This window comes from Myxine glutinosa, chromosome 6, assembly GCF_964187855.1.
Source record: "Myxine glutinosa chromosome 6, kmMyxGlut1.1, whole genome shotgun sequence".
Lineage (NCBI taxonomy): Eukaryota > Metazoa > Chordata > Myxini > Myxiniformes > Myxinidae > Myxine > Myxine glutinosa.
Window position 1 is genome coordinate 125,840,025 of NC_136266.1, and position 22,335 is coordinate 125,862,359.

The 22,335-nt window shown below is 40.3% G+C and overlaps 1 protein-coding gene across 13 annotated transcripts in view; it reads right to left on the minus strand.

The window, feature by feature from the left end:
• Window positions 1-653: 653 nt before the first annotated feature.
• Window positions 654-22,335, minus strand: part of LOC137415338 (V-type proton ATPase 116 kDa subunit a 1) — a 221,662-nt gene continuing 199,980 nt past the window's right edge. For all 13 annotated transcript variants that reach the window (XM_068100933.2, XM_078780484.1, XM_068100932.2 and 10 more), the window contains one exon: window positions 654-2,227. In XM_068100933.2, coding sequence (XP_067957034.1) covers window positions 2,134-2,227 — 94 coding nt within the window. In that variant the 3' untranslated portion in view covers window positions 654-2,133. The remainder of the gene's footprint in view (window positions 2,228-22,335) is intronic.

Below are 22,335 nucleotides of genomic sequence, written 5' to 3' on the forward strand. Positions count from 1 at the left end.
CACGCCGTCTCCAAGATCCAACTCAACATTTCCTCCATCTGCAGCTCCCTCTGTGCACACCTTACATTTGAATGTAGCTGCCACACTGGTTAATGACCCTCTCAGACCACTACATTTTTGATGAACCCACTCAGCGCACATTGTACATTGAATGGAATTCACTCCGACACCCTTCCTGCACACAGCACACGGCCACTTCCCAGTTCTTTCCACCTCACCACATGTTTTACCACTTGCCATCACCTTCGTCTTTCCGATATTCACCTTCAGACCTTTTGTCTCCATACAATCCTTCCACTTGTTCATCTTTTCCTTCAGTCCATCCATACTTTCCGCAATCAACACCAGATCATCTGCATACAACAACTCCCACGGTAAACCCTCCTTTACGTTCCGAGCCAGCACCTCCATCACAGCTACAAATAGTAGTGGACTTAGTACCGACCCCTGATGCACTCCCACCTTCACCTCAAACTCACCACTGTTCCCGTCCTTCGTCCTTACAGCTGTGCGCGCTCTTTTGTACATTGCCATCACGACTCTGATCAACCATTCCTCCACTCCTAACTTCCTCAATGCCCATGTCACTACTTCACATTGAAAGATATATACCGTTTGGCGTGGAAATAACTGTATAATTGAAATAAAAGAAAAACGGTGATGAAGCATTTATTGCATCTCAGTCTCGTACAATTCCTTACCATAGCAACAAGATCCACACTAGTTATATCGGTAAAGGTCTCACAGTCACGAATCGATGTAAAGCATATTTTTGCGAAGTGAACATTTTGTAAACGTCCTTGAAATTTACCAGCAAATCGGTCCAAAAAAATTAAACTTACAAGAGCCTCGTGATGGTCCAGACACACCAAAAATTTCATCCCTCTCGCTGCAACTTCATGTGCCACGTGTGCTGGACATCACGTAGCCAAATGGAAACGAAGGGCCCACAAGACTTGTAAAAGTGAAAGTGCATTTGAAGTCGAGTACGATTAACCAGGATTCCATAAAAATGCCCAGGAAGGAAATTTCGGCGAAACAAGCTGCACTCGACTTACCGATTTTCTTTTTAAAATCGCATTGCCATTTGTTAACATTTCGAAGTGCAAATTGAACAGAAAAATTCCAGTTAACGAAGAACGACCAGAAAAATAATTCTCTGCAATATTATCGTGAGCCATGATGGAAGGCAAAGCACGTAGGCCTGCCATTTGGGGGATTGTTGTTGTTTATAGGATGACATTTTGATATAATCAAAGCCGTAACAGTTTACCGTACAACCAAATCGCCAGACATCCATCACCATTTTAATAATGCCAACACCAAAGAAAAAACAAACAAAAAAATCTGCAGCAACATTGTTTCTTCCTGGAAGTCAGTCACACATTATTGAAGACCCGCTATTAAATAAATATATCACAACCACACCTAAAACACCCCGTTTGAAGGTGAAGACACACCTATAATAAATACAGTATTGCAATATCAGTCATGACCTGCGCACGCACTTGTAGACACAGACACAGACACAAACGAGCAGGATCGGCTCAGAAGATTTCTCTATCGGACAGTCGCATAACATCAGTATAGCCATTCATTACCTGTCGAGTTGTATCGGTGACCGTTCTTAGCAAAGAAAGTTCAAATCTCAAAGGCAATGGAAAGCAGGGATGAGGCGATGGGCACGGCTCCTCCACATTGTTAGTCTTTCACATGGTGTGCACATCGAAAGTGCAAAGATGAAACCATGCCCCAGTACATGTTCGTTAATACTCGAATTGTCTGTGTAAGTGTAAGCTAAACAATCCCCACAATGCAACACGTACGTTTGTATCAATCAATGAAAGCCACATCTTAGGAACCCCTACAATCTTGTATAACTAGGTAGGAAACCGTATGGCGTGCATCGTGATAATGACCTCACAATTTTGAATGCCAATCGACTTGTCAATGGAGGGAAACCCGAAAGAGGACGACACCAAGGCCTCCCAACCCTTGGCAGGTACAAACAGCAATACTGTAACCACAACACAGAAGGGAATAACCGCAGATTTAACATTAGTATTAAATTATCATGCAGACATCAAGGGTCCATGCGTTGCCACAGCAACCAGGTAGCAACTTCACCATGTTTCACTCCTCCATGTGGCTTTCCAAGATGGCCGTGAAAGAGAACGGTGCAAACTTGTACCCCATACCGCAGTAAAACTTGTTTTGGAACTCGATCCTAAACACAGGAAAAAAACAAAACAACAAATATTATTCCAAAATATAAAAAATATTAAATATATATTATTAAATATATATTATATATATTATTAAATTATATATACCAGCAACAGTACCCACCCTACGGGCGGGGCTTCAATTGGGAAGCCCAAATGAAAAGGTAAAATATCAGAAATTGAAGGCTTTTTTATTTTAAACGATTCATATAAACATCCGTTGAATCATATCACATGCAAATCATCAAAATCTAAACAGTACATGGACGATCACGTACCACGTACATCTCGCGTCTCGCTCTCATGTTGTCCCGATAATGATCCTTCCGCAGGTTCACCGACTGAAACCTTGTTACGACTTTTACTTCCTCTAGACAGTCAAGGTCGCTCATCTTTCCGGTGCACCAGCACGAGCCGAGAACAGCCCGTGCAGGGGCTGATCCGAGGATCTCATCAAACCGTCCGATCGGTAGTAGCGACGGGCGGTGTGTACAAAGGGCAGGGACTTAATCAATGCGAGCTGATGACTCACGCTTACTGGGAATTCCTCGTTCATGGGACACCGTCTCAAGCCCCAGTCCCCATCACGGATGGGGCTCAGCGGTTTACCCGAGCCTGGCGGCGAAGGGCAAGGTACACGCGGGCCCGTCCAGTGTAGCGCGGGTGCGGACCCGGACATCAAAGGGCATTAAATGTTCATTAAACATTAAACGTTCATTAAAGGATTACGAAACGAAAAACATTACGAAATTACGTTCACACCGTCACGTCAAACACTACCGTGAACACATACATCGTCACAATAAGAACATCGTCACAATGAACGTTATGCGAACGCGAATGTTATGCGGGAGTCCAAACCTGATAATGCTGGAGACCAAAGCTGAAATTGGGAAAACTAAATAGCCTATTTTACTCCCAGGGGTCCCAGGATTACCCACCAAAAATATCTTTGCGATCGGTTCAGCACTTTTTACGGTACCTTCGAACAGACAGACGGACATTTGGTGAATTATAGTAAGATATTATATTTATATATTATTAAATATTAAATATACAGTCACGTGAAAAAGTAAATACACCCCATGTAAAGTTTTGACTTTTTCAACATATTTCAACATACAGCTATTTGATCTTCATTTCAACAATATTGATAGATAAAGGTGATATAATATAACAAATATCATGAAACATTTACATTTTGTAGTCCATTGTATAATTTAAATAAACATAAATGCAAATTTCGCATGTGGAAAAAGTAAGTCCACCCTTGGCTCGAAAAGGTGGGTATTGCCCTCTTTGGCAGAAACAACCTCAAGTAGGCGTTTCTTATAACTGTCTTCCAGTCTCTGACATCGACTGGGAGAACTTTTTGCCCACTCCTCCATGCAGAATTCTTTCAGCTGTGCGATGTTTGAGGGGTTTCTTGCATGCACAGCTCGTTTCAAATCCCCCCACAACATCTAGATGGGATTTAGATCCGGGCTTTGACTTGGCCATTCCAGAACCCTCCATTTGTTTCTTTTCAGCCATTCCTTGGTGGTTTTACTGGTATGTTTAGGGTCATTGTCATATTGCAAGGTCCACCTTCGGTTGAGCTTCAACTTTCCGACAGATGGCCTCACATTATCCTCAAGCACCCTCTGGTACAATGAAGAATTCATAGTGGATTCTATGATGGTGAGCTGCCCAGGCCCTGATGCAGCAAAGCTGCCCCAAACCATAATATTTCCACCACCATGCTTTACAGTTGGTATCAGGTTCTTGTGGTGAAATGCTGTCTTTGGTTTTCGCCAAACATGTCTTCTGGTACTGTGGCCAAGTAGCTCTACCTTTGACTCATCTGTCCAGAGCACATTGTTCCAGAAGTGCTGGTCTTTGCCTAGGTGGTCATTGGCAAACTTTAGTCTTGCCCTGATGTTCTTTCTGGACAGCAAAGGTTTCCTCCTGGCACACCTCCCATGTAGATCAAATTTGTGCAGCCTCTTTCTAATGGTGGACTCGTGCATTTTGTCATCAACAGTTGCAAGAGCTACCTGTAGGTCCCATGATGACATTCTGGGGTTCTTCGAGACTTCTTTCAGCATCTTGCGGTCTGCTCTCGGGCTGAACTTGCTGGGCCGGCCTGGCCTGAACAAGTTGGCAGTTGTTTGGAATCTTCTCCACTTGTAGATGATCTTCCGGACAGTCGAATGATTGATTTCAAATTGTTTGGATATCTTTTTAAATCCCCTCCCAGATTCGTAGGCATCTATAACCTTCTTTCTGAAGGCCTCAGAGAGCTCTTTTGATCGAGGCATGGTGACGGTGCACACTTCAACAGCAAAGAGCAAACCAAACTAAATGTCTGAGGTTTAAATAAGACAGGTTCCTCCAAGATCCTCTCCAACGATATTCTAATCATTTGCACCTGAGCTGGTGCACCTGATTCTAATTTTAGGTATTTGAAGTAGTGATAAATGTCGGGGTGTACTTACTTTTTTCACATGCGAAATTTGCATTTATGTTTATTTAAATTATGCAATGGACTACAAAATGTAAATGTTTCATGATATTTGTTATATTATATCACCTTTATCTATCAATATTGTTGAAATGAACATCAAATAGCTGTATGTTGAAATATGTTGAAAAAGTCAAAACTTTACATGGGGTGTACTTACTTTTTCACGTGACTGTATATTATTAAATATATATAATTACATATATTATTAAACATTAAATATACATTATTGAATCTTAAAATAATTCACCAAATGTCTGTCCGTCTGTCCATCTGTTCCCAGGTACCGCAAAAACGGCTGAACCGATCGCAACAAAATTTTGGGTGGGTAATCCTGGGACCCCCTGGAGTAAAATAGGCTATATTGTTTTTCCAATTCTTTTTCCAATTTTTCCAATTTTCCAGTTTTTCCAAACACGATGGTATAATATTTACCGATATAAACAGTGATGTGGCTTTTATTGAAATTCTACAAATACTGTTTAGATTTTGATGATTTGCGTGTGATATGACTTAACGGATGTTTATATAAATCGTTTAAAATAAAAAAAGCCTTTAATTTCTGATATTTTGCCTTTTCATTGGGGCCTCCCAATTGAAGCACCACCCATGGGGCGGGTACCGTTGCTAGTGTATATATATATATATATATATATATATATATATATATATATAAAATATTAAATATACATTATTAAATATTAAATATATATTATTAAATATTAAATATATATTATTAAATATATATAATTATATATATATTATTAAATATATATTATTAAATATATATTATTAAATATTAAATATATATTATTAAATATATATAATTATATATATATTATTAAATATTAAATATATATAATTATATATATATATAATTAAATATATATTATTAAATGTATATAATTATATATATTATTAAATATATATTATTAAATATATATTATTAAATATATATAATTATATATATATATATTATTAAATATTAAATATATATTATTAAATATATATAATTATATATATATATTATTAAATATTAAATATATATTATTAAATATATATAATTATATATTATTATTATTAAATATATATAATTAAATATTAAATATATATTATTAAATACATATAATTATATATATATTATTATTATTAAATATATATTATTAAATATATAAATATTTTAAAATATCAACACGAATATTATTCCAAAATATTAAAATATTAAATATATTTTTAAAAATATATATTATATATATTATTAAATTATATATATATTAATAAATATTTAATATATATTATTAAATATATATAATTATAAATATATTGATAAATATTAAATATATATTATTAAATATATATATAATTATATATATATTATTATTATTAAATATATATTATTGAATATTAAATATATAAATATTTTAAAATATCAACATGAATAATATTAAGCTCAGTGCATACACAATGGACTGTGAGGAGGGTCGTGTGTAATCAGCAATTGTCCTGCAATGTCATGCTACTTCTTTAACGAATTCCATTGTTGTATCCCACCTTCATGTGGGATAATCGGGCAGGGAATGTTTTTGTCCCTAGTCTTTCACGAAGCAGCTGGACAGGCATAACGTTTGACGCAAGGCGGTTTCACAGCAGGAATGTTGAGTTTGTTCAAGGCGCCAGTCACAACTCGACAACCCTTGACGAAAAGACAACGTGCGCTCTTTTACGTCCACCAACAACCAGGTGCTACCAGACAGGTCTTCAATGTCCTTCCGATGGATGACGCATACATGTGGATCACCAGGGTAATAGTAATTTGTAGTTGTCTGTATGAAAACCCAGGTGAGACAGCTTAAAGGTGAGTGCACATCCATCAAAGCTATCCTGCCAGCCCGATTGTGCGGTACCCGATATTTTAACACCAAAAAAAAGGTCAATGATAAATCCAAACAAGAAAAGTTGGAAACTTCTTTAAAATACTCGTTTAACTGTTCAAATCATTCATTAACAAAGTAATTTAACCCATTTTAATGGCAATGAAGAATGACAAATTTCAAGGATTCTTTACACAATTTCCAGAAAAATAAAAAAATAAAAAGAATTACCCACGCCAGATGAGCGAGTATTGCATTTGGGTTTGTTACTGGCCGGAAAATATTCCAGCAAGTATGTTGGTTGGTTGGTTTGTCTGTCTATTTGTTACTTGCCGGAAAAGATTCCGGCAAGTATGTTGATCTGTTCGTTTGTTTGTCTGTCTGTCTGTTTGCAGCACTACGTCTACACCGTTGCATGTAGAATCGCCAAACTTTGCACACATATTGGTCTTGCCCGGGAATAGACTGTGCCCAATTGATGACGTCATCGGTCACGTGGTTCGGCCGCCATCTTGGGAAAAATTTGCACCTCTATATCTCAGAAAGTGCTGAACAGAAAAAATTGAGACATGGCTCATTGTAAAGAACTCTCCATAGGGAATAAAATATGTTAATGATGACGTCATCAGTCACGTGGTTCGGCCGCCATCTTGGAAAAACGGGAAAAAAATTGCACCTCCATATCTCCGAAAGTGCTGAATAGAAAAAATTGAGACATGGCTCATTGTAAATAACTCTCCCTGGGGAATAAAATATGTTAATGATGACGTCATCGGTCACGTGGTTCGGCCGCCATCTTGGAAAAACCGAAAAACCTTGCACCTCCATTTCTCCGAAAGTGCTGAATAGAAAAAATTGAGACATGGCTCATTGTAAAGAACTCTCCATGGGGAATAAAATATGTTAATGATGACGTCATAGGTCACGTGGTTCGGCCGCCATCTTGGAAAAACCGAAAAACTTAGCACCTCTAAATCTCCAAAAGTGCTGAATAGAAAAAATTGAGACATGGCTCATTGTAAAGAACTCTCCATTGGGAATCAAATATGTTAATGATGACGTCATCAGTCACGTGGTTCGGCCGCCATCTTGGAAAAACCGAAAAACGTTGCACCACTATATCTCCAAAAGTGCTGAATAGAAAAAATTGAGACATGGCTCATTGTAAAGAACTCTCCATGGGGAATAAAATATGTTAATTATGACGTCATCGGTCACGTGGTTCGGCCGCCATCTTGGAAAAACCAAAAAACTTTGCACCTCGATATCTCCGAAAGTCCTGAATAGAAAAATTTGAGACATTGCTCATTGTAAAGAACTCTCCATGGGGAATAAAATATGTTAATGATGACGTCATCGGTCACGTGGTTCCGCCACCATAGTTGTCCTAAATGGCCGATAAAAAAGTACATTCCGGCAAGTCCTCGGTCTCTGACCGATTTTTCATCTGTCTGTCTGTCTGTCTTTGTGCGCAGTACTACGTCTACACCGTTGCACCTAGAATCGCCATACTTTACACACATATTTGTCTTGCCATGGAATAGAATGTGCCCAATTTTTAACTCTCTCGGCCCAAGGCCTCCATTATGACGTCATAATTCGAGAATTCGACAAGTACAAAACTTCATCCCATCAAGATGAAATTTCTTGAGCGCCATGTCGGCATAAACTGCTGGAGAAAAAATAAAATAATGATGACGTCATTGGTCACGTGGTTCGGCCGCCATCTTGGAAAAACCGAAAACCTTTGCACCTCTATCTCTCCGAAAGTGCTGAACAGAAAAATGGAGACATGGCTCATTGTAAAGAACTCTCCATGGGGAATAAAATATGTTAATGATGATGTCATAGGTGCCTCTATTATGACTTCATAATTCGACAAATACAAAACTTCATCCGATCAAGATGAAATTTCTTGAGCGTAATCCAGGAATAAATTAGTTTAGAAAACAAATAATGATGACGTCATCGGTCACGTGGTTCGTCCGCCATATTTGTCCAAAATGGCCGATAAAAAGTACATTCTAGCAAGTCCTCGGTCTCTGACCGATTTTTCATTTGTTTGTTTGTCCGCACAGAATGTGAGTATGCTTTTCTCTGCACCCGTCAGTCCAATTGCCAAGAAATTTTCACCCGAGGAGCAGCGCCTGCTGTATAATTTTTTTGAATGATAATTATGACGTCATATGTCACATGGTATGGGCGCCATCTTGGAAAACACCCAAAAAACATTGCACCTCTGTCTCCAACTCCACTGCATGGGAAAAAATTTGAAACATGGCTCATTGTCAACTACTCTCCATGGGAAATAACATATATTCATGACGATGTTATTACGTCATAATTAGACCTGTAGATTGCTTGATCCGATAAGTTTGAAATTTCTTGAGCGTGATCTACACAACAATGGTATGGGAGAGTTAAATTGATGACGTCATCGGTCACGTGGTTCAGTAGCCTTACTGGATTGAACATAAATCGAAGGCATCAATAAAGCACACAAACACAGCAGCTAATAAACACACAAAATACACCACACAAACACATCCTAGCGAGGGTGTGCAATATATGATTGCTCTTTTTTGTTACTATTTGCATATAACATTATTTTGCATTTTTCTTAGAAACATCTTAATCTGTCTCCATTTATTGCCACTTTGTGGAGGTGAACAGAAAATTCCATGACATGAGATTGTAAGGAGATAATACTTTGGGGGAAGGGGGATTGAGGGGAGTTAGGGTTAGGTACTTCTGAGTGCCAGGAAAAGCTAATGGGCATCAGAGTCACAACCACTGGTGGTTAATGTTTTTATAGGAAGAACCGATGCCTAAGACTCCCACCTATTAAGAAACCGCACGTCACAACACTGGTTCAGCCCGGCTGCTTTGATTTTAAAACAAATGAATTGACAAAAGCAAATTTGCCAAAATGAAAAATTCCAGGTTTAGTTTGTATTTTACAGTGCAATCCACTTTTTGAAGGCAGGACAAGAAGCATCGCAAAAGGCAAATTCCCTTGCATTCACAGGGGACCATCGACTTAGTACGTACACAAAATTACAGCATACAAAGCCCCCCGATAGCCCCACCCCACCCCCCCAAACTCTCACTCGATATCCTCCCAAAATCCCTACCTTATTTTCCCCACTCCTCCTTTACACTCCTTTCTTTTTCCTATCCTTCCCTATTCCCTTATATTTCACCATTCTAAATTTTCTTGATTTACACTCCACCGTCCTCTGTGTATAGATAAACCAATAGTCCCCTAATCGACTTCATTCCTGGCCTCTTGGATCAAACTGAAAATCCTCATCTGTGAGGAGCGGTCGAACAAAAATATTTAATCTTTAAGGGATGAACTAAGGGAGGCTGAGTATGGTAGAGGATGATGTGGTTGAGCTTGAAAGTGGTTGGATGTCAATGAAAGATAGTCTGTTGGGAGCCGTTGGTGAGGTATGTGGATGGACAAAAGGACCACCGAGGCACTCGGAAACATGGTGGTGGGATGATGAAGTTGGAAAAAAGATTGACGAGAAGAGGAAGAAGTTCAAGGAGTGGCAGAAGGCAAAGGGTACGGGAGCAGAAACAGCAGAGCATGAAAGTTATAAGGCAGCCAAGAAGGCTGCAAAGAAAGAGGTAGCAAAGGCGCAGGAGGCATGCAGGAAAATGTTCGGAGAACGCTTGGATTTGGAAGAGGGTCAAAGAGCAGTATTCAGGATTACAAAGCAGATAGCGAAAGAGAGGTGTGATGTGATGGGGGTGAGTTGCTTGAAGGATGAAGTGGGACAAATCGTTGTGGATCCAGATGGAATTAAAGGAAGATGGAAGAGATATATGGAAATACTGTTGAATGCAGAGAATGAATGGGATGGCAACATGGAGAGTAACCCAGTTTTAGGACCGGCAGAGAAGATAACCGAGAAGGAAGTTGAGGAAGCGATAAAAGCAATGAAGAGGAGAAAAGCGGGAGGGCCGACGGGAGTTGTGGGAGATATGTTGAAGGCAGCAGGAAATTTGGGTGTGAAGAGAATGACAGAGATCTGCAATCTGGTGGTGAAAGAAGGCCGCATTCCAGTGGATTGGGAACTGAGTACCCTTGTCCCTCTATACAAGGGGAAAGGTGACCCTCTGGACTGTGGCTCGTATCGAGCGATAAAGTTATTGGAGCATGGAATGAAGGTATTGGAAAGGGTGTTGGAGAGGAGGATAAGGAAGAAAGTGAAGATTGACAAAATGCAGTTTGGATTTATGCTAGGAAGAGGACCCACAGACGTGCTTTTTATTGTGAGGCAGTTGCAGGAGAAGTACATGGAGAAGAGGAAGAAGTTGTTTCTTGGGTTTGTTGATCTGGAGAAAGCATTCGATAGGGTTCCACGTGAAGTAGTGACATGGGCATTGAGGAAGTTAGGAGTGGAGGAATGGTTGATCAGAGTAGTGATGGCAATGCACAAAAGAGCGTGCACAGCTGTAAGGACGAAGGATGGGAACAGTGGTGAGTTTGAGGTGAAGGTGGGAGTGCATCAGGGGTCGGTACTAAGTCCACTACTATTTGTAGCTGTGATGGAGGTGCTGGCTCGGAAAGTAATGGAGGGTTTACCGTGGGAGTTGTTGTATGCAGATGATCTGGTGTTGATTGCAGAAAGTATGGATGGACTGAAGGAGAAGTTGAACAAGTGGAAGGAATGTATGGAGACAAAAGGTCTTAAGGTGAATATCGTAAAAACAAAGGTGATGGCAAGTGTTAAAGCATGTGGTGAGGTGGAAAGAACTGGGAAGTGGCTGTGTGCTGTTTGCAGGAAGGGTGTCGGAGTGAATTCCATTCAATGTACAATGTGCGCTGAGTGGGTTCATCAAAAATGTAGTGGTTTGAGAGGGTCATTAACCAGCGTGGCAGCTACATTCAAGTGTAAGGTGTGCACAGAGGGAGCTGCAGATGGAGGACATGTTGAGTTGGATCTTGGAGATGGCGTGAAGCTGGAAGGTGTGAAAACATTTTGTTACCTAGGAGACATGCTGAATGGAGAAGGTGGATCAGACTCGGCAACGGTTGCTTGAGTGAGACGTGCATGGAAGAAGTTTCGGGAACTGAGTGGCATGCTGACGAGGAGGGGAGTGTCGTTGAAGCTGAAGGGAAAGGTGTATGCTGCATGTGTGAGAAGTGTTATGATTTATGGCAGCGAGGCATGGGTAATGAACGTAGAGCAGAAACGAAGGCTGGAAAGGGTGGAAATGCGAATGGTTGGGTGGATGTGTCGAGTATCGTTGAGAGAGAGGAAGACAAATGATGAATTGCGAAAGATGATGGGAATAGAGCCGGTGATGGATGCTGTGAAGAGAAACAGTTTGAGATGTTTTGGTCATGTGTTGAGGAAGGATGAAAGTGACTGGTTTAGAAGAGTGATGGAAATGAATGTAGAAGGAAGTAGAGGATGGGGAAAACCGAGAAAGACTTGGCTAAAGATGGTCGAAGAAGAAATGCGGGCAAGGGGGTTAAGAAGGGGAGATGCAGAAAATAGGGCAAAATGGAGAAGATCGTTATGGGGACCGCAAGGCTAACCCCTGCTCTTGCAGGGAAAATGGCCTTAAAATGCCTGTTGTTGTTGTCTTTAAGGGATGAACTTGGGCCATTATTAAAAGCAGAGGTATAATTCATCGAAGATATCAAAGTGCAACTTCCCTTGACCTTCAATTTCTCAACAGACTTATTAAGGCATATTATTAGCATCGAGTTTTCAACAAAGAATTGTTTTTGAAAATCTTTGCTATTTCCTCTCCCATGGTGTCTCGGCCTTGTTAAGGAGCCACATACATGACATCGCAAGGAAATTTGGGTCGACCCGTTTGTTGGTATCTTTTGAGCACTTAGCACATGTTGCTGTTATCCCGGGTTCAAATTCCATATACTGTATCGATTCATTCGTTGGCTCGTAAAATGTACCTGGTGCTATGTACAAGCTCCTCCACGAGCTGGGGAAAAAAAACAAAGGACAGAAAAATGTTTTTAGATTCGCTTTTAAGTACATTTTGAGACATCGGCTGGAGTTTTACATCAATTCGAGAAGAGCAGACGATGGGCAAATGAACGCAGGATCAGAACCCTAAGTATCAGCATCATGAGTCGAATACTCAGATTGGATTCCAAAGAAGTTTAGTTCATTAGTAGTTGATTTATCAATGATGATTGCGAGCATCATTTAGCATGTTCTTATTTTGGGTTTCTTATCATTAACGATGTCATTTCCTGCATCAGTGCCTCCTGAAGGGATTTTCATCTCTGAATGACAGCTACCATTTAAAATTTGATTTGAACCGTTTCGGCACGTGTTTTGTTCAACTGACAGTTACACAAAACTGCTCATGAAGCTGGCACCCCAGATTCAAATCCCATAACGTCCCTGCAATTCATTAAAAAGTACAGTCTCCCACAGTCTATCCTTGTCCACCATAGGCCTAAGACTGCAAGGAGCCTGGAGGGAAGGGGCTAGATTATTCAGAAATTGGAGATTATTTTTCAATACATGAAGCAGGCTTTAAATCCCAAGTTTCTATCGTGAAACGGACATGCTATCATGCTTCACACAAAGTGGAAAGAGTCTTCCGCCATCTCGGATAGATTAGAATGACAGTCAAACGTTAACACAAAATCATGTGATCAGATTGATGCTTTGCGACGGAGACAATATTTGCCAATTTTGATGTTGAACATGAAAAGTGATGACGACGTTATCAAAGACTTATCAAGAGATGCAAAAATGACAAATTCGAACAGACAAGCTAAAAGGAAAACATAATTGGGGTTTACGAAAAAAAAAGAAGAAAAAAAAGAAGAAAAAAAAGGAACGAGAGTGAAGTCGATTGCACGCCATCACGAACCCCCACACTTCCCACCAAAAGCAGTTGAAAGATGGAAAAAAACTACCACAAGGAATGACCCAAAATAAAATGAGTTTAAGAATTATTTCCATTTTGACCTCTGTGACCATATGACCCCACCCATGGGGCATGAAGTGGAGGTCAAATCCAAAAATCATTACATTTTTTATGCGTCCCCCAATGCTAATTGCATAAACAACATTTCATTTTAAAACATTTTAAAATGTGCCCGTAATTCCATTTTTTGGTATTTGACCTTTTGACCCAGCCCCAGGGGGCATTGCCAACATGGCACTGCTCTTGCACCTTTGTGCCATGTGTTGATCTTAACTACCAAGTTTGGTGAATTTCTGCCCAACTGTATTGGAGGAGATAGCGTGACGGATTGACAGACCCGATTACAATATCCCCCCCTCCCCCCCCATTTTTTTCAAAAAGCATGGGGATAATCACAATTCAAACCAGAGGGTATGCACGCGCGCGCACGCGTCACACACACATTAGGGATTTAGCCGCCAGCAACCCCCCAGGGATGATCATTTGACCAAACTCAGACAGTTACAGGAGAATTTATTAAAGGGGGGTTACATGTACATGGGAAAGCTGCCGTATAAGCTAGTAACGGGCCAGCTTCTCAAATTAGGACACAGCAGGCCAGGGTTTATATACTGTACAGAAACTAATGAAAGGAGACTTTCAAGATAAAAGGAAAGGCATAACAATTGGGGGCTGTTTAGTAAGGGAAAAGCTATCTTCTCATCCACTCAGCTTTGCCCAAGGTCGGAGCCTTGGATAACTTCAACAACAAGCTATGTTATTACAGGCTAGGGGTCGGTGCTGTCCAGCTTGGTTCAGTTCCCAGAATGCTTAAGGGCTGCCTAGTGACAGAGCCAAATGTATGAAATCCCTGACACACACACATGAGCACACACTTCAATTGATCACTGCAATGGAAGGAGAATTGATGCAAAAGTTAACATTCTTCAGATCGAATCTGAAATTGCCTCAACACAAACTTTGTCCACCCATTGAAATTTGTTATTGACAAAAATGTGCAATTATCAGAATGATTGAGCAATCAATTATTTCCAACTACATTGTAATCATCAGAGCCATTCAATCTTTTTTATCTGGACATCATCTTTAAATAGTCATCTTTAATAGCAAGGAATATAATTATAAGATTAACTAATAATATTATTAATATTGTTGCGGTTTTGAGTTTTTACAATAAAGGTTAATTTCCCCCTCATAGTTTAGTCGCACTACAACACGTAGCCTCACGATAGTTCAGTTATGTCTTAGTAAATGTAAGCATAGTCCTTTTCCTGTGTTAGTTTTGCGTTGAGTAGAATAATGAGAGTTAGGTCCTTCCATTGCTTATGCCGCCTCGATACTGTGGTTTTTGGCACAAATTAACACGAGGCAGGCCTGACAAGTCGAGGCAAGACCGAAGGAAGGCGGAGGAGAAGCCGACGGTAAGCGCGAGCCGCCAATCAGGGCTCGAAGGGAGTGGCTTAGCACTGCGTCAAAAGGCGTGGTTAGAACATTTGATGCGGACTAAGGGCGTGGCAATAAAACCCTTTGCGTAAAGCCCCCACCCCAGTTCTGGGGAGAGAGGCACTTGAACAAGTTATGGGAGAGGCGCTTGACAAGTGAACAAGTTCTGAGGAGAGGTGCGCTGAAAGAAGCCAAACGAGTTTTGAGGGAAGAGGCGTTTGAACAAGTTAATTGCTCGGTTGAGCTTGAGGCGGATCCTCTCTATTGAGTTACGCGAGTGAAAGTGCGCCGCTGATTAATAGCACTGTGAGGAACCATCGAGCCGTGCGAGAGACGCGTATATTTTCCCGCCTGCCTGCTCTGCCTTTGTTCGAGAGACGTGCTGCAAGGATCCCTCCCGCCGCCTGCTTGCCTTCATCGAGGGACGTGCTGTGACCGGGGAGGGCCACGCCGGGCGAAGCTGTTCCTGGACGACCAAGCCGGCGTGTTCAGCGCCTGAACATTTCCTTTCTTCATTTCCCCCTGTGAGTGTGAACGGGCCCGTGTCTGGGTATAAGCTAAGACTGTTTAAGTGCCTGCCCTGTGTCTCTCTCTTTTCTACCGAACCATTGTACATAATAGTGTAAATAATAATTAAACGTGTTCTTCCTTTGATTCTACCGCTTTTGTGTTTTCCATCATTGACTAAGCGTGGTACGAATTATCGCTCTAATCGGGTTCCAATACCAGGTAACTGCATGGACCACCTGGTACGTCACCCGCTCGGACGTACTCAAATTACGCGTGGTTCATGCGAGGCTTGATCCCCGCTTCCGCGGCGGCGTAGGTACTTAGGTACGTGCGAGAATTGTGCCGGAACCCTACCCCGCGTCTGCCCGGGAGGGGCGACTCAAGTCTCTCGGTTGCGACGACCCAAAAATAACAAGCGGCTTAATCTCCCCTTGGTAAGGGCAGGAGGGTCGCGCGGAAGCCGTAGCAATATTAATTATTAAATATTATATTTTAATAAAGAAATAAATATTATTAAATATATGATTAAATATTAAACATATTATTTATTTATATATTTATTTATAATAAATATATTAGAAATATGTTATTAAACATATTATTATATTATTAAATATTATAATATGAAATATTATTTATATATTCATATTAAATTATTAAATATTAGAATTATTAATATATTATTATTAATAATAATATTATTTAATTATTAAATAATAATTAATTTTAATTATTAGAAAATAATAATTATTAGAAAGTTGCCCATGCCCACACGGGATTCTAAATAGAGTAGGGAGGGAGACGGCAAAAAGGCAAATTGCGTCCATTTTTTGTCATTGAGCCGGCAAGCTGGGAGCAACAATTCACATTTATTGCCCCATATGATGAAATTTAAATGCTCTAATGGTGGCGGGGTGCTGCATTTGAAACTGTTTGTTCCATATATGTAGCTTGTTGATACCTAGGGTCTGTAACAAACATTTGTATTGGTGTATATTCAAAGCCAATGACCAATTATTGCAAATTAATAATCCAGCAGGATAAAATGGCTTTCTCAACTACATTTGGAGGTTTTGCTACAAGTGGGCAGAGCAAATGTACCGTCTCTGAGATGAAGACCAGTTAGTGTTCCCATGGGAACCCCTTGCTCATGATAGAGGTGAACACAAGTTCAAATCCCATATAAGCATGATATGTGTTTGTTCATTCTTTACTAATGTCCTTGTAATTCATGTAAACGTACACTGATGTCTACCAATGTATTTGCTCTGAATGTTGTACATGTAGAAGCTCCTCGCTGAGCCTCCACATCACTGAAAATGAAACTGTCCAGAAATGGAAGTCGTCGTCAACATTTTTGCATGGCTTTTCCTGCAGACGCGGCTGCTACACGGGCGTAACGACATCCATCAGGTCTGTCAAAGAATGGAAGCTATTAAAATCCACACACTCTGGTGGCATGGGGAGAAGTGTCCCTCATCTTGCCATGGCTACTTAACTGGCCAAATCCTGGCCCGGTGGCCTGTCATGCAGCGGTGCACTAATGAAATAGGCATGCTATGACAGCTGGTCCCCCACAGATAAGGCGCCCAATGGTGATGGGTCCGTGAATCTTCAGCCTGTCAGAGTAGCACGTGGTCAGCAGGCAAGTGTGCCAATTTGAACAATCCAAATTAATTGCTGCAAATAGTGTGGCTAACCATTGACAGGAGGCGTTCTTCCTGGCACAATATTAATAGCAGTAGCCAAACACCTCACTAAGACGACAGCCGGCCATCGATTCAGAAGGAAAGAAAACAGCCAGATGCAAATTGGTGCGACTATTTAAACCAGGATGTAATTGAATGTGATTTTCTCCTTAACAAACTTATTCTAACACTGTTAATGCACAAATTTCACAGTTAACCTCACAATCCACTCTGTCACAGCTGATGTAACAACAGTGGACCTCGTTGCAAGGCTGAGAGACTGTTTGTAATAACTTGCATTCAGATTTTAAAATGTTTTGCTTTGTGAAAAGGTTACCTGAGTGTTCCCACAATGATTACCAAGCAATCCTCACGAACATGTGGCAGTTGATTTTTAAAAAACAAATCAATGGAACGAGACCTGTCGCTGATGAGGGATGTGAGCATTGTCAGATATTTAATTTGTATGTCCGAGTAAAAAAATGCCAACTAGAAGGGCACTCGGTAGAGCGCACACCTCCGCCAGGCTGAACAGTTTATGTTTTGTATCCCACTCATTGGCCGGATCTGGATTCGGATATGAACCAAAATCGAATCAGCTTGTTCTCGTCACGGAACCAAATCATCCCCCAAGTTCATTCATAACTCCTCCATAACTTTTTTAAATATCATGTTATTTATCCCTTTCGCCCGATCTCTTAATGGTGAAGAATCACTTAATAATTATTGCATCCGAATCCATATTCAGATCTTCACCAAAATTGAATCGATTCGTCCTTGTCACACACACAACCTGTCCACCAAGTTTCGTCCAAATCCTTCCATAACTTTTTGAGATATCTTGTTCACAAACCATCAAACAAATAGACAAACAAACAGACAAACAAACAAACAGACAAATGAAAAATCGGTCAGAGACCGAGGACTTGCCGGAATGTACTTTTTTATCGGCCATTTTGGACAAATATGGCGGCTGAACCACGTGACCGATGACGTAATCATTATTTGTTTTGTAAACTAATTTATTCCTTGATGATGATTAAGAAATTTCGTCTTGATCAGATGAAGTTTTGTACTTGTCGAATTATGACGTCATAATGGAGGCACCTATGACGTCGTCATTAACATATTTTATTCCCCATCGAGAGTTCTTTACAATGAGCCATGTCTCAATTTTTTCTATTCAGCACTTTCGGAGATATAGAAGTGCAAAGTTTTTCCGTTTTTCCAAGATGGCGGCCGAACAACGTGACCGATGACGTCATAGTTGTTTTTTTTCCCTCCACCAGCTTATGCCAACACGGCGCTCAATAAATTGCATCTTGATCGGATGAAGTTTTGTACTTGTCGAATTATGACGTCATAATGGAGGCACCAATGACATCATTAACATATTTTACTCCCCATGGAGAGTTCTTTCCAATGAGCCATGTCTCAATATTTTCTATTCAGCACTTTCAGAGATAGAGGTGCAAAGTTTTTCGGTTTTTCCAAGATGGCGGCTGAACCACGTGACCGATGACGTCATCATTATTTTTTTTTCTCCACCAGTTTATGCCGTCATGTCGGTCAAGAAATTGCATCTTGATTGGATGAAGTTTTGTACTTGTCGAATTATCGAATTATGACGTCATAATGGAGGCCTTGGGTCGAGAGAGTTAAAAAGTTGGGCACAGTCTATTCCAGGGCAAGACAAATATGTGTCTAAAGTTTGGCGATTCTACGTGCAACGGTGTAGACATAGTACTCCGAACAAACAGACAGACAAACCAACCGATCAACATACTTGCTGGAATCTTTTCCGACAAGTAACAAACATACAGACAAACAAACAAACAGACAGACAGGGGTGAAAACATAACCTCCATCCACCTTCCGTGGCAGAGGTAAAGAAAACTGAACAAAACATCCTATTGCGCAGAGATTAAAATCCTACAGGTTCTCTGATGTATTAATAGATCCTGTAAAAGCCAATCAGCATGGATATAGTCTCTGGCATATTTTTATACTTCATCCTCACCACAACTAATAAAATCCATAAAGTGCATGCAACCACTTGGTCTACGAGATATTGTCTGCAACGGATGAAGATGTCTTGGTTTACTCAATAAGTTCCCTGGAAATGTCAAGCAGAGCTCTGTTCTGAGTAGTAGTCAACATTCTGGGCACTCATTTTGTTGAAACATTTTTCCTGTCAAATGTTTCAGTTAAGATGGAAAGCACTCACCCAGTGCAATGGGTCAGGGATGTGTCCGACTTTACTTGTGATATTCTGGCATTCATCAAAATCGTGGACTGAATCAAATTTTTCTGGTGTGGTGGCCTCCTTGAAGTGTCCTGACTATCAAGTAAGTGAGGTTAGAAACTATCTGAATGCCCATTATACCAAAAGGGGGAACACAAGGTTTCTGGTTTTGGGAGAAATGAGACATTCCAGAATGTAAGGTTGTGAAATGTTTCGAACAGCTGGAACGAGCTGGTGGTGGAACGTAGTGACATGTCATAATGGACAAGACTTCAATTGCAGGTGGCCACGCTTCCAAGAGGCACAATTACGCAGATACACTGCCTAAATTGCCACAATTAAAACCATCGAACTACATATCTGCCGAAAATGGCATTTAATTAAAGCAATGTTGATCAACATTGCATCATGTGAAAGGGCAAACATATTAAAAGAAGCTTAAAAGGGATCACTAAAATTAATTTGAACCAAAATACATTTCTTGGTTTGGCATTTATTGTGCAAAGATTATCATAAACAAGAGGGAGAATTGCTTTGCAACACATGTCCCCTACCGCTCCCAATGAATGTTCTTGCTCCAAGCAAAAAGGGCATAACTCCATTAAAATTGGCAAAACGCCCCAAAACTCAAAATTGTTCTGCAATTTATCATAATAAACACATGTACCAAGTTTCTGTTGAAGATGTTAAAGGATATGAAAACAAGACCGAAAGTCTAACAGTGGCGTAGCCAGGCTTGTTTGATACTTTAGTTGAAGAGGATAGTATGACCTGGGTGGAGATACCAGTTAGCAAATAATGTAAGAATTAAAAAAATTTGAAGAACTCTAAGTCTCTCAACTAAGCCTGGTGTTGGCTTAGCAGTTAGGGTGCTGGCTTGGGATCCGATGATCCTGGGTTAAAATCCCAGTCGATCGCTGAATTAACGCCAGGGGGGTTGACTCAGCCTGTCATCCTTCCAAGGTCATCCAACAAACCCATTTTGTCTCACTACGCCATCAAACCCATTTTGTCTCTACACTAAGACATCAAACCCATTTTGTCTCTACACTGAGCCATCAAACCCATTTTGTCTCTACACTGGCCATCAAACCCATTTGGTCTCTACACGAAGCCATCAACCCCATTTTGTCTGTACACTGGGCCATCAAACCCATTTTGTCTCTACACTAGGCCATCAAAGCCATTTTGTCTCTACACTGCGCCTTCAAACCCATTTTGTTTCTACACTAAACCATCAAACCCATTTTGTCTCGACAATGGGCCATCAAACCCATTTCATCTCTATACTGGGTCATCAAACCCATTTTGTCTCTACACTGGGCCATCAAAACCATTTCGTCTCTAAACTGGGCCATCAAAACCATTTCGTCTCTAAACTGGGCCATCAAACCCATTTTGCCTCTACACTGGGCCATCAAACCCATTTTGCCTCTACACTGGGCCATCAAACCCATTTTGCCTCTACACTGGGCCATCAAACCCATTTTGTCTCTACACTGGGTGATGAAACCCATTTTTTGTCTACAATGGGCCATCAAACCCATTTTGCCTCTACACTGAGCCATCAAACCCATTTTGTCTCTACACTGGGTGATGAAACCCATTTTTTGTCTACAATGGGCCATCAAACCCATTTTGGCCCCACATCAAGCAATCAAAAACATTGTCACTGGTTTGTAAGGTGGAGAATCACCATTGCAACAAAATGCTTTAATGTCGAGTCCTCATTGATAAACTCTGAAGATCAGTTGATGCTTTTACCTGAAAAAATGTGCCAGACCAAGATTATTCCACTTCAGATCAGAAAATAGTGTTCGCGATAACAAATTGGGTGGCTAACGATGTTGGAAGAATATATTCAGAGGACTTGAAGGCGAGGTACGAATTATTGGTTTATCGATTGAGGGAAAGGGATTTCAATGTGTTTTTTCCCCCCAGGATTCTCTCGAGAACAGAACAGCGGCAGTGGGGAATTCACAAGTAGAGCGATAGATGTTGACTCGTGGTTGGAGGAATGTTGTGGGAAGCATGGATTTGGGTTTTCAAAGCACTGGGAGTCTGTTAAGGGGCAAAGGGAACGTTTCTACAATGATAGCAACAGACGAAACTGAAAGAGGGCAAATAGTCGATTTGATATTTCCTGAACCTAGAAATGTTCTTTCCTATGAACTTTTTTTGTTGATTTGTACTCCAATGGGGCCCTATAACAAATTCAGCTTGGTTGCCCAAATTGCAAGTTTGGGCAACTCTGGTAATTTGCATAAATCCAATATTGCGGCCGGGCGCCATTTTGAAAATCTAACTTTTAAACCACTTGCCCAATAATGATATGAAATACATCTTTTAGGGGGTTTTGGGGGTGTGTAGAATCTATTTATTCTGTTAGTTTTTCAATTCAAGGTCAAGTTCAGGTGCTGAAGGTCATTTCAGGTCAAGGTCAAATTTGACCTCTCGGTGGACAACAGATGAAAAGTTTAACAAAATTACATTTTAATAGTTTATTCATGTTCATGCCACGGAATGGATAATCATGTAACATTTGACACATTTGTCTTTGAGAAAGTAGTAATAATTCATATTTGAAAGATCATTATGGATATTAGCCTAGCTTAGATGACATTGAAACTAACACATTGCTTTGGCCATTCACATTTCATGATGAGGAAAACGATTGCATTAAGTAATTATGCATAAACGTCATTGTAAGGATGTTACAAGGTTTGGCATTACTGCAGATAAAGGGTGGTTTTATACAATATGCTATAACCGTAATGAAGTATATACCGGGTATCACCTAATAACCTTCATCTTTACTCCCACTCATCATCGTCTTCATCCTCAATAACCTCATTGTCTTCAGAATCAACAATACCATCGTCAATATTCTCATCGCCTTCACTCTCCTGATCCACACCCT